This window comes from Entelurus aequoreus, linkage group LG13 (genome assembly GCF_033978785.1).
Source record: "Entelurus aequoreus isolate RoL-2023_Sb linkage group LG13, RoL_Eaeq_v1.1, whole genome shotgun sequence".
In the NCBI taxonomy this organism is placed as follows: Eukaryota; Metazoa; Chordata; class Actinopteri; order Syngnathiformes; family Syngnathidae; genus Entelurus; species Entelurus aequoreus.
The window spans coordinates 10,245,634-10,259,632 of NC_084743.1; the positions used below are offsets into that span (position 1 = coordinate 10,245,634).

Consider the following 13,999-nt stretch of genomic DNA (forward strand, 5'->3'; position numbering starts at 1 on the left):
CCATGATATCACACACCTTGGATCCCTCAGGTGGTACTGTGTCAAAAAGCCACATCGGTGTGTAAAGGATATCACCACATGGGCTCAGGAACACTTCAGAAACCCACTGTCAGTAACTACAGTTGGTCGGTACATCTGTAAGTGCAAGTTAGAACTCTACTATGCAAACCCAAAGGCATTTATCAACAACACCCGGGAACGTTTCGCTGGGCCCGAGCTCATCTAAGATGGACTGATGCAAAGTGGAAAAGTGTTCTGTGGTCTGACGAGTCCACATTTCAAATTGTTTATGGAAACTGGATGTTGTGTCCTCCGGACCAAAGAGGAAAAGAACCATCCGGATTGTTCTAGGGTGAAAGTGTAAAAGGCAGCATGTGTGATGGTATGGGGGTGTATTAGTGATTAGTGTGTGATGGTATGGGGGTGTATTAGTGATTAGTGTGTGATGGTATGGGGGTGTATTAGTGATTAGTGTGTGATGGTATGGGGGTGTATTAGTGGCCAAGACATGGGTAACTTACACATCTGTGAAGGCAGCATTAATGCTGAAAGGTACATACAGCTTTTGGAGCAACATATGTTGCCATCCAAGCAACGTTACCATGGACGCCCCTGCTTATTTCAGCGAGACGATGCCAAGCCACATTCTGCACGTGCTAACTTCACTGGTTTTGTGTTTTGTGGATACAGCCGGTGGTCAGCAGGCCAGCAGGCATGATGGGTAGTTGACGAAGCAGCGGAACTCGTTGGACAAGTTCTTGTTGTGTCGCGGCAGGAAGTTGCAGACGTTGACATCCAGCAGCTGTTTGGCCAGGTTCTCCATGATGGATCCTAAATGATCAACAACAACATGATGGATCCTAAATAAACAAACAACAACATGATGGATCCTAAATGATCAACAACAACATGATGGATCCTAAATGATCAACAACAACATGATGGATCCTAAACGATCAACAACAACATGATGGATCCTAAATGATCAACAACAACATGATGGATCCTAAATGATCAACAACAACATGATGGATCCTAAATAAACAAACAACAACATGATGGATCCTAAATGATCAACAACAACAACATGATGGATCCTAAATGATCAACAACAACAACATGATGGATCCTAAATGATCAACAACAACAACATGATGGATCCTAAATGATCAACAACAACAACATGATGGATCCTAAATGATCAACAACAACATGATGGATCCTAAATGATCAACAACAACATGATGGATCCTAAATGATCAACAACAACAACATGATGGATCCTAAATGATCAACAACAACATGATGGATCCTAAATGATCAACAACAACATGATGGATCCTAAATGATCAACAACAACATGATGGATCCTAAATAAACAAACAACAACATGATGGATCCTAAATGATCAACAACAACATGATGGATCCTAAATGATCAACAACAACATGATGGATCCTAAATAAACAAACAACAACATGATGGATCCTAAATGATCAACAACAACATGATGGATCCTAAATGATCAACAACAACATGATGGATCCTAAACGATCAACAACAACATGATGGATCCTAAATGATCAACAACAACATGATGGATCCTAAATGATCAACAACAACATGATGGATCCTAAATAAACAAACAACAACATGATGGATCCTAAATGATCAACAACAACAACATGATGGATCCTAAATGATCAACAACAACAACATGATGGATCCTAAATGATCAACAACAACAACATGATGGATCCTAAATGATCAACAACAACAACATGATGGATCCTAAATGATCAACAACAACATGATGGATCCTAAATGATCAACAACAACATGATGGATCCTAAATGATCAACAACAACAACATGATGGATCCTAAATGATCAACAACAACATGATGGATCCTAAATGATCAACAACAACATGATGGATCCTAAATGATCAACAACAACATGATGGATCCTAAATAAACAAACAACAACATGATGGATCCTAAATGATCAACAACAACAACATGATGGATCCTAAATGATCAACAACAACAACATGATGGATCCTAAATGATCAACAACAACAACATGATGGATCCTAAATGATCAACAACAACAACATGATGGATCCTAAATGATCAACAACAACATGATGGATCCTAAATGATCAACAACAACAACATGATGGATCCTAAATGATCAACAACAACAACATGATGGATCCTAAATGATCAACAACAACATGATGCATCCTAAATGATCAACAACAACATGATGGATACTAAATGATCAACAACAACAACATGATGCATCCTAAATGATCAACAACAACATGATGGATACTAAATGATCAACAACAACAACATGATGGATCCTAAATGATCAACAACAACATGATGCATCCTAAATGATCAACAACAACATGATGGATACTAAATGATCAACAACAACAACATGATGCATCCTAAATGATCAACAACAACATGATGGATACTAAATGATCAACAACAACATGATGGATCCTAAATGATCAACAACAACATGATGGATCCTAAATGATCAACAACAACATGATGGATCCTAAATAAACAAACAACAACATGATGGATACTAAATGATCAACAACAACAACATGATGCATCCTAAATGATCAACAACAACATGATGGATACTAAATGATCAACAACAACATGATGGATCCTAAATGATCAACAACAACATGATGGATCCTAAATGATCAACAACAACATGATGGATCCTAAATAAACAAACAACAACATGATGGATCCTAAATGATCAACAACAACAACATGATGGATCCTAAATGATCAACAACAACAACATGATGGATCCTAAATGATCAACAACAACAACATGATGGATCCTAAATGATCAACAACAACAACATGATGGATCCTAAATGATCAACAACAACATGATGGATCCTAAATGATCAACAACAACATGATGGATCCTAAATGATCAACAACAACAACATGATGGATCCTAAATGATCAACAACAACATGATGGATCCTAAATGATCAACAACAACATGATGGATCCTAAATGATCAACAACAACATGATGGATCCTAAATAAACAAACAACAACATGATGGATCCTAAATGATCAACAACAACAACATGATGGATCCTAAATGATCAACAACAACAACATGATGGATCCTAAATGATCAACAACAACAACATGATGGATCCTAAATGATCAACAACAACAACATGATGGATCCTAAATGATCAACAACAACATGATGGATCCTAAATGATCAACAACAACAACATGATGGATCCTAAATGATCAACAACAACAACATGATGGATCCTAAATGATCAACAACAACATGATGCATCCTAAATGATCAACAACAACATGATGGATACTAAATGATCAACAACAACAACATGATGCATCCTAAATGATCAACAACAACATGATGGATACTAAATGATCAACAACAACAACATGATGGATCCTAAATGATCAACAACAACATGATGCATCCTAAATGATCAACAACAACATGATGGATACTAAATGATCAACAACAACAACATGATGCATCCTAAATGATCAACAACAACATGATGGATACTAAATGATCAACAACAACAACATGATGGATACTAAATGATCAACAACAACATGATGGATCCTAAATGATGAAGAAGAAGATGATGGATCCTAAATAATCAACAACAACATGATGGATCGTAAATGATGAAGAAGAAGATGGCTGAGGTGGTCTCACCTGTGCACAGCAGCACTTTGCCTTTGCTGAGGAACTTGACGGTCTGGCTGACTCTGCTCAGACACGTCTCTGACAGGTAGGGAGGGTCCGCCAGCACCACATCAAAGCTGTGGGGCGGCACGCTGCTCGCCAACGCCAGCGGCTCGTTGTAGTCGTAGAAGATGAAGTCCTGGCCGTAGATGGAGAAGCGGCGGTCGTACTCCAGCAGCACCGCCGACACACCTCTTGCATCACTCATCTGACGGAGCTTCTGGTACACACTGGGGGTGCTGACACACGCCACCCTGCACACACGTACCTAATGTAGTGACCAGCTGACACACGCCACCCTGCACACACGTACCTAATGTAGTGACCAGCTGACACACGCCACCCTGCACACATGTACCTAATGTAGTGACCAGCTGACACACGCCACCCTGCACACATGTACCTAATGTAGTGACCAGCTGACACACGCCACCCTGCACGCACGTACCTAATGTAGTGACCAGCTGACACACGCCACCCTGCACACATGTACCTAATGTAGTGACCAGCTGACACACGCCACCCTGCACACATGTACCTAATGTAGTGACCAGCTGACACACGCCACCCTGCACACATGTACCTAATGTAGTGACCAGCTGACACACGCCACCCTGCACACATGTACCTAATGTAGTGACCAGCTGACACACGCCACCCTGCACACATGTACCTAATGTAGTGACCAGCTGACACACGCCACCCTGCACACATGTACCTAATGTAGTGACCAGCTGACACACGCCACCCTGCACACATGTACCTAATGTAGTGACCAGCTGACACACGCCACCCTGCACACATGTACCTAATGTAGTGACCAGCTGACACACGCCACCCTGCACACATGTACCTAATGTAGTGACCAGCTGACACACGCCACCCTGCACACACGTACCTAATGTAGTGACCAGCTGACACACGCCACCCTGCACACACGTACCTAATGTAGTGACCAGCTGACACACGCCACCCTGCACACACGTACCTAATGTAGTGACCAGCTGACACACGCCACCCTGCACACACGTACCTAATGTAGTGACCAGCTGACACACGCCACCCTGCACACACGTACCTAATGTAGTGACCAGCTGACACACGCCACCCTGCACACACGTACCTAATGTAGTGACCAGCTGACACACGCCACCCTGCACACACGTACCTAATGTAGTGACCAGCTGACACACGCCACCCTGCACACATGTACCTAATGTAGTGACCAGCTGACACACGCCACCCTGCACACATGTACCTAATGTAGTGACCAGCTGACACACGCCACCCTGCACACATGTACCTAATGTAGTGACCAGCTGACACACGCCACCCTGCACACACGTACCTAATGTAGTGACCAGCTGACACACGCCACCCTGCACACACGTACCTAATGTAGTGACCAGCTGACACACGCCACCCTGCACACACGTACCTAATGTAGTGACCAGCTGACACACGCCACCCTGCACACACGTACCTAATGTAGTGACCAGCTGACACACGCCACCCTGCACACACGTACCTAATGTAGTGACCAGCTGACACACGCCACCCTGCACACACGTACCTAATGTAGTGACCAGCTGACACACGCCACCCTGCACACACGTACCTAATGTAGTGACCAGCTGACACACGCCACCCTGCACACACACGTACCTAATGTAGTGACCAGCTGACACACGCCACCCTGCACACACGTACCTAATGTAGTGACCAGCTGACACACGCCACCCTGCACACACGTACCTAATGTAGTGACCAGCTGACACACGCCACCCTGCACACACGTACCTAATGTAGTGACCAGCTGACACACGCCACCCTGCACACATGTACCTAATGTAGTGACCAGCTGACACACGCCACCCTGCACACATGTACCTAATGTAGTGACCAGCTGACACACGCCACCCTGCACACACGTACCTAATGTAGTGACCAGCTGACACACGCCACCCTGCACACACGTACCTAATGTAGTGACCAGCTGACACACGCCACCCTGCACACACGTACCTAATGTAGTGACCAGCTGACACACGCCACCCTGCACACACACGTACCTAATGTAGTGACCAGCTGACACACGCCACCCTGCACACACGTACCTAATGTAGTGACCAGCTGACACACGCCACCCTGCACACACGTACCTAATGTAGTGACCAGCTGACACACGCCACCCTGCACACATGTACCTAATGTAGTGACCAGCTGACACACGCCACCCTGCACACATGTACCTAATGTAGTGACCAGCTGACACACGCCACCCTGCACACACGTACCTAATGTAGTGACCAGCTGACACACGCCACCCTGCACACACGTACCTAATGTAGTGACCAGCTGACACACGCCACCCTGCACACACGTACCTAATGTAGTGACCAGCTGACACACGCCACCCTGCACACACGTACCTAATGTAGTGACCAGCTGACACACGCCACCCTGCACACACGTACCTAATGTAGTGACCAGCTGACACACGCCACCCTGCACACACGTACCTAATGTAGTGACCAGCTGACACACGCCACCCTGCACACACACGTACCTAATGTAGTGACCAGCTGACACACGCCACCCTGCACACACGTACCTAATGTAGTGACCAGCTGACACACGCCACCCTGCACACACGTACCTAATGTAGTGACCAGCTGACACACGCCACCCTGCACACACGTACCTAATGTAGTGACCAGCTGACACACGCCACCCTGCACACATGTACCTAATGTAGTGACCAGCTGACACACGCCACCCTGCACACATGTACCTAATGTAGTGACCAGCTGACACACGCCACCCTGCACACACGTACCTAATGTAGTGACCAGCTGACACACGCCACCCTGCACACACGTACCTAATGTAGTGACCAGCTGACACACGCCACCCTGCACACACGTACCTAATGTAGTGACCAGCTGACACACGCCACCCTGCACACACACGTACCTAATGTAGTGACCAGCTGACACACGCCACCCTGCACACACGTACCTAATGTAGTGACCAGCTGACACACGCCACCCTGCACACACGTACCTAATGTAGTGACCAGCTGACACACGCCACCCTGCACACATGTACCTAATGTAGTGACCAGCTGACACACGCCACCCTGCACACATGTACCTAATGTAGTGACCAGCTGACACACGCCACCCTGCACACACGTACCTAATGTAGTGACCAGCTGACACACGCCACCCTGCACACACGTACCTAATGTAGTGACCAGCTGACACACGCCACCCTGCACACACGTACCTAATGTAGTGACCAGCTGACACACGCCACCCTGCACACACACGTACCTAATGTAGTGACCAGCTGACACACGCCACCCTGCACACACGTACCTAATGTAGTGACCAGCTGACACACGCCACCCTGCACACACGTACCTAATGTAGTGACCAGCTGACACACGCCACCCTGCACACATGTACCTAATGTAGTGACCAGCTGACACACGCCACCCTGCACACATGTACCTAATGTAGTGACCAGCTGACACACGCCACCCTGCACACACGTACCTAATGTAGTGACCAGCTGACACACGCCACCCTGCACACACGTACCTAATGTAGTGACCAGCTGACACACGCCACCCTGCACACACGTACCTAATGTAGTGACCAGCTGACACACGCCACCCTGCACACACGTACCTAATGTAGTGACCAGCTGACACACGCCACCCTGCACACACGTACCTAATGTAGTGACCAGCTGACACACGCCACCCTGCACACACGTACCTAATGTAGTGACCAGCTGACACACGCCACCCTGCACACACGTACCTAATGTAGTGACCAGCTGACACACGCCACCCTGCACACATGTACCTAATGTAGTGACCAGCTGACACACGCCACCCTGCACACATGTACCTAATGTAGTGACCAGCTGACACACGCCACCCTGCACACACGTACCTAATGTAGTGACCAGCTGACACACGCCACCCTGCACACACGTACCTAATGTAGTGACCAGCTGACACACGCCACCCTGCACACACATGTACCTAATGTAGTGACCAGCTGACACACGCCACCCTGCACACACGTACCTAATGTAGTGACCAGCTGACACACACCACCCTGCACACATGTACCTAATGTAGTGACCAGCTGACACACGCCACCCTGCACACACGTACCTAATGTAGTGACCAGCTGACACACGCCACCCTGCACACACGTACCTAATGTAGTGACCAGCTGACACACGCCACCCTGCACACAAGTACCTAATGTAGTGACCAGCTGACACACGCCACCCTGCACACACGTACCTAATGTAGTGACCAGCTGACACACGCCACCCTGCACACATGTACCTAATGTAGTGACCAGCTGACACACGCCACCCTGCACACACGTACCTAATGTAGTGACCAGCTGACACACGCCACCCTGCACACACACGTACCTAATGTAGTGACCAGCTGACACACGCCACCCTGCACACACGTACCTAATGTAGTGACCAGCTGACACACGCCACCCTGCACACACGTACCTAATGTAGTGACCAGCTGACACACGCCACCCTGCACACATGTACCTAATGTAGTGACCAGCTGACACACGCCACCCTGCACACATGTACCTAATGTAGTGACCAGCTGACACACGCCACCCTGCACACACGTACCTAATGTAGTGACCAGCTGACACACGCCACCCTGCACACACGTACCTAATGTAGTGACCAGCTGACACACGCCACCCTGCACACACGTACCTAATGTAGTGACCAGCTGACACACGCCACCCTGCACACACGTACCTAATGTAGTGACCAGCTGACACACGCCACCCTGCACACACGTACCTAATGTAGTGACCAGCTGACACACGCCACCCTGCACACATGTACCTAATGTAGTGACCAGCTGACACACGCCACCCTGCACACACGTACCTAATGTAGTGACCAGCTGACACACGCCACCCTGCACACAAGTACCTAATGTAGTGACCAGCTGACACACGCCACCCTGCACACACGTACCTAATGTAGTGACCAGCTGACACACGCCACCCTGCACACACGTACCTAATGTAGTGACCAGCTGACACACGCCACCCTGCACACACATGTACCTAATGTAGTGACCAGCTGACACACGCCACCCTGCACACACGTACCTAATGTAGTGACCAGCTGACACACGCCACCCTGCACACATGTACCTAATGTAGTGACCAGCTGACACACGCCACCCTGCACACACGTACCTAATGTAGTGACCAGCTGACACACGCCACCCTGCACACACGTACCTAATGTAGTGACCAGCTGACACACGCCACCCTGCACACATGTACCTAATGTAGTGACCAGCTGACACACGCCACCCTGCACACATGTACCTAATGTAGTGACCAGCTGACACACGCCACCCTGCACACACGTACCTAATGTAGTGACCAGCTGACACACGCCACCCTGCACACACGTACCTAATGTAGTGACCAGCTGACACACGCCACCCTGCACACACGTACCTAATGTAGTGACCAGCTGACACACGCCACCCTGCACACATGTACCTAATGTAGTGACCGGCTGTGCTTACCTGCTGTACCTAATCAAGTGACCAGCTGTTCTTCTTACCTGCTGTACCTAATCAAGTGACCAGCTGTGCTTCTTACCTGCTGTACCTAACCAAGTGACCAGCTATTCTTCTTACCTGCTGTACCTAATCAAGTGACCAGCTGTGCTTCTTACCAGCTGTACCTAATCAAGTGACCAGCTGTGCTTACCTGCTGTACCTAATCAAGTGACCAGCTGTGCTTACCTGCTGTACCTAATCAAGTGACCAGCTGTGCTTACCTGCTGTACCTAATCAAGTGACCAGGTGTTCTTACCTACTGTACCTAATGAAGTGACCAGCTGTTCTTACCTGCTGTACCTAATCAAGTGACCAGGTGTTCTTACCTACTGTACCTAATGAAGTGACCAGCTGTTCTTACCTGCTGTACCTAATCAAGTGACCAGCTGTTCTTACCTACTGTACCTAATCAAGTGACCAGCTGTGCTTACCTGCTGTACCTAATCAAGTGACCAGCTGTGCTTACCTGCTGTACCTAATCAAGTAACCAGCTGTTCTTACCTACTGTACCTAATCAAGTGACCAGCTGTTCTTACCTACTGTACCTAATCAAGTGACCAGGTGTGCTTACCTACTGTACCTAATCAAGTGACCAGGTGTGCTTACCTACTGTACCTAATGAAGTGACCAGGTGTTCTTACCTACTGTACCTAATGTAGTGACCAGGTGTGCTTACCTACTGTACCTAATGAAGTGACCAGGTGTGTACCTAATGAAGTGACCAGGTGTGCTTACCTACTGTACCTAATGTAGTGACCAGGTGTGCTTACCTACTGTACCTAATGAAGTGACCAGGTGTGTACCTAATGAAGTGACCAGGTGTGCTTACCTACTGTACCTAATGTAGTGACCAGGTGTGCTTACCTACTGTACCTAATGAAGTGACCAGGTGTGTACCTAATGAAGTGACCAGGTGTGCTTACCTACTGTACCTAATATAGTGACCAGGTGTGCTTACCTAATGTACCTAATGAAGTGACCAGGTGTGTACCAAATTAAGTGAGCAGGTGTGTACCTAATGTAGTGACCAGGTGTGTACCTAATGTAGTGACCAGGTGTGTACCTAATGTAGTGACCAGGTGTGTACCTAATGTAGTGACCAGGTGTTCTTACCTGCTGTACCTAATGTAGTGAGCAGGTGTTCTTACCTGCTGTACCTAATGTAGTGAGCAGGTGTTCTTACCTGCTGTACCTAATGTAGTGAGCAGGTGTGCTTACCTACTGTACCTAATGTAGTGACCAGGTGTGTACCTAATGAAGTGACCAGGTGTGTACCAAATTAAGTGAGCAGGTGTGTACCTAATGTAGTGACCAGGTGTGTACCTAATGTAGTGACCAGGTGTGTACCTAATGTAGTGACCAGGTGTGTACCTAATGTAGTGACCAGGTGTGTACCTAATGTAGTGACCAGGTGTGTACCTAATGTAGTGAGCAGGTGTTCTTACCTGCTGTACCTAATGTAGTGAGCAGGTGTGCTTACCTACTGTACCTAATGTATTGAGCAGGTGTGCTTACCTGCCTCCATGTCCAGCTTCATGCAGCAGTTCCTCAGCCAGACATGTTGCAGTATCCTCCGTGTACCAGAACTGACTGAGACGCTGCAAACACATTCTGTATTTATTATTTATTCATTCATTATTCATTCATTCATTCATAACGATAACAATATTACAGTCAATTCTCTCCAATCTTTAGTTTTGGTTTCATAGTTTAGTAGCAGTTTGCTCAGACAATTGCATGTATTACAAAATAAAAATGTTATTGTCCTGTACTAAATATGCTTCTATTGTCTCAACACTAAATATGCTGAGTTTTCCTGATCATGTTTTAGTATTATATTTGAACGTTTTCCGATCATGTTTTAGTATTATATTTGAGGGTTTTCCTGATCATGTTTTAGTTTTATACAGTATTTGAAAGTTGTCTGATCATGTTTTAGTCTTACATTTGAGGGTTATTCTGATCATGTTTTATTATTATATTTAAAGGGTTTCCTATCATGTTTTAGTATCATATTTGAATGTTTTCCTATTATGCTTTAATATTATATTTGAGTGTTTTCCTGTCATGTTTTGGTATTTGAGTGTTTTCCTATCAAAATTTAGTATTATATTTGAGTGTTTTCCTGATCCATGTTTTAGTATTATATTCGAGTATTTTTCTGTGTTTTAGTATTATATTTGAGTGTTTTAGTGATCATGTTTTAGTATTATAAATATTTTCTAATCATGTTTTAGTATTTGAGTGTTTTCCTATCATATTTGAGTGTTTTCCTGATCATGTTTTAGTATTATATTTGAGTATTTTTTCTGTTTTGGTATTATATTTGAGTGTTCAAATAATCATGTTTTAATATTATATTTGCATGTTTTCCAATCATGTTTTAGTATCATATTTGAGTGTGTTCTTATCATATTTTAGTATTATATTTGAGTGTTTTCCTATCATGTTTTTAGTATGATATTTTAATGTTTTCCTGATCATGTTTTAGCATTATATTTGAGTTTTCTTATCATGTTTTAGTATTATATTTGAGTGTGTTCTTATCATATTTTAGTATTATATTTGAGTGTTTTCCTATCATGTTTAGTATATTTTAATGTTTTCCTGATCGTGTTTTAGTATTATATTTGAGAGTTTTCTTATCATGTTTTAGTATTATATTTGAGTATTTTTTTCTGTTTTGGTATTATATTTGAGTGTTTAAATAATCATGTTTTAATATTATATTTGAATGTTTTCCAATCATGTTTTAGTATTATATTTGAGTGTTTTCCTGATCATGTTTTAGTATTATATTTGAGTATTTTTTCTGTTTTGGTATTATATTTGAGTGTTTAAATAATCATGTTTTATTATTATATTTGAATGTTATCCAATCATGTTTTAGTATTATATTTGAGTGTGTTCTTATCATATTTTAGTATTATATTTGAGTGTTTTCCTATGATGATTAGTATGATATTTTAATGTTTTCCTGATCATGTTTTAGCATTATATTTGAGTTTTCTTATCATGTTTTAGTATTATATTTGAGTGTGTTCTTCTCATATTTTAGTATTATATTTGAGTGTTTTCCTATCATGTTTAGTATGATATTTTAATGTTTTCCTGATCATGTTTTAGTATTATATTTGAGAGTTTTCTTATCATGTTTTAGTATTATATTTGAGTGTTTGTTATCATGTTTTAGTATTATATTTGCGTGTTTTCCTATCATGTTTTAGTATTATATTTGAGTGTTTCCTGATCATGTTTTAGTATTATATTAGAGTGTTTAGTATGATGTATGTTCCTCTAATGAGAAGCAGGATGATCACCCAGTCCTCTCCCAGCGCTCCCACAGCAAAATGATCCGAGGTGTTGACGTCCTCAGCGGCCTCGCTGCTGCCGTCTTGTTGCGAGTAAAAGTCCCGCAGAGCCGCTAAAGTGTGCGCGGACAGCGTCGGAACGTCATCGTCGCTGTCACTCATCCCCAACTACAGTCGGTGACTTCTTCGACTATGGAGGCGAAACAAACTTGAGTTGAGCGAGACTAAAAACTCCTTTTGACACAAAAAAGTTTAAAAATGCAAAATATCCGAGCAAAGATCACAGTTGTGAGTGAGGCGCGGAGTAATGACGTCACTCCAAGAGCCGATGAATGGTGACGTCACTACAGGAAGGCCGGCGATGTTCCCATGGTGTGTTCAAGTGAATCTGGGAAATGACAGTTCAAATATTTCGATGTTCCTCGTAAATGTTTTCTTTCGTTGAAATTATAATTAAGCTTTAAAGATGTGGAAACGTTCATTATTCCAAACAGATGTATGACTGTTAATCAAGTCATGACTTTGAAATAATGTTATTATCCAAACTCGACTATTTTTTTTAACAATTCGTCAACTTTTACAGTTTAAAAAAACTGCGCTTTGTGGTTTTTAATAAAAAGTACATGTCAGACCAAAATATAGAGTATATATTCAATAATTCATTAAATGTGCAAATAATAATGAATGTATTTTTGCAACTGTGTAAATGCAGTAATTAAATACGAAACTCGGTGATAAATGAATTAAATATAAAACTGTTTATATTCAGTCATTAATAAATTAAATATTCAATTGTTTATGTTCAGTAATAAATGAATTAAATATACAATTCAGTGAATAATGAATAACAATTCATTTTGCAACTGTAACTATGTTCAGGTAATAATCAAACATGCAACTGTATATATTAAGTGATAAATTAAATATGAAACTGTATATATTCAGTGATTAATTAAATATGAAATTATATATTCAGTGATAAATTAAATATGAAACTGTATATATTCAGTGATTAATTAAATATGAAAATATATATTCAGTGATTAATTAAATATGAAACTGTATATATTCAGTGATTAATTAAATATGAAATTATATATTCAGTGATTAATTAAATATGAAACTGTATATATTCAGTGACTAATTAAATGTGAAATTATATATTCTGTGATTAATTAAATATGAAACTGTATATATTCAGTGACTAAATATGAAATTATATATTCAATGATTAA

The 13,999-nt window shown here is 43.1% G+C and overlaps 1 protein-coding gene across 1 annotated transcript; it reads right to left on the reverse strand.

Annotated features, from left to right (window-relative positions):
• Nucleotides 1-373: 373 nt before the first annotated feature.
• Nucleotides 374-13,109, reverse strand: eef1akmt1 (EEF1A lysine methyltransferase 1). The gene is made up of 4 exons (XM_062068457.1): nucleotides 12,774-13,109; nucleotides 10,969-11,051; nucleotides 3,768-4,051; nucleotides 374-831 (listed from the first exon to the last, which is right to left on the reverse strand). Exons 1-4 carry the CDS (start codon nucleotides 12,924-12,926, stop codon nucleotides 698-700), a joined length of 654 nt encoding a protein of 217 aa, XP_061924441.1. The 5' UTR covers nucleotides 12,927-13,109; the 3' UTR covers nucleotides 374-697.
• Between the last annotated feature and the right edge of the window lie 890 nt (nucleotides 13,110-13,999).

Coding starts and splice junctions, on each gene's coding strand:
- eef1akmt1 (XM_062068457.1), bottom strand. CDS start 12,926: ATGAGTGACAGCGACGATGACGTTCCGACGCTGTCCGCGCACACTTTA. Junction 11,052..12,773: donor GAGCGCTGGGAGAGGACTGG/GTGATCATCCTG, acceptor ATGTGTTTGCAG/CGTCTCAGTCAGTTCTGGTA. Junction 832..3,767: donor CAAAGTGCTGCTGTGCACAG/GTGAGACCACCT, acceptor TTGATCATTTAG/GATCCATCATGGAGAACCTG.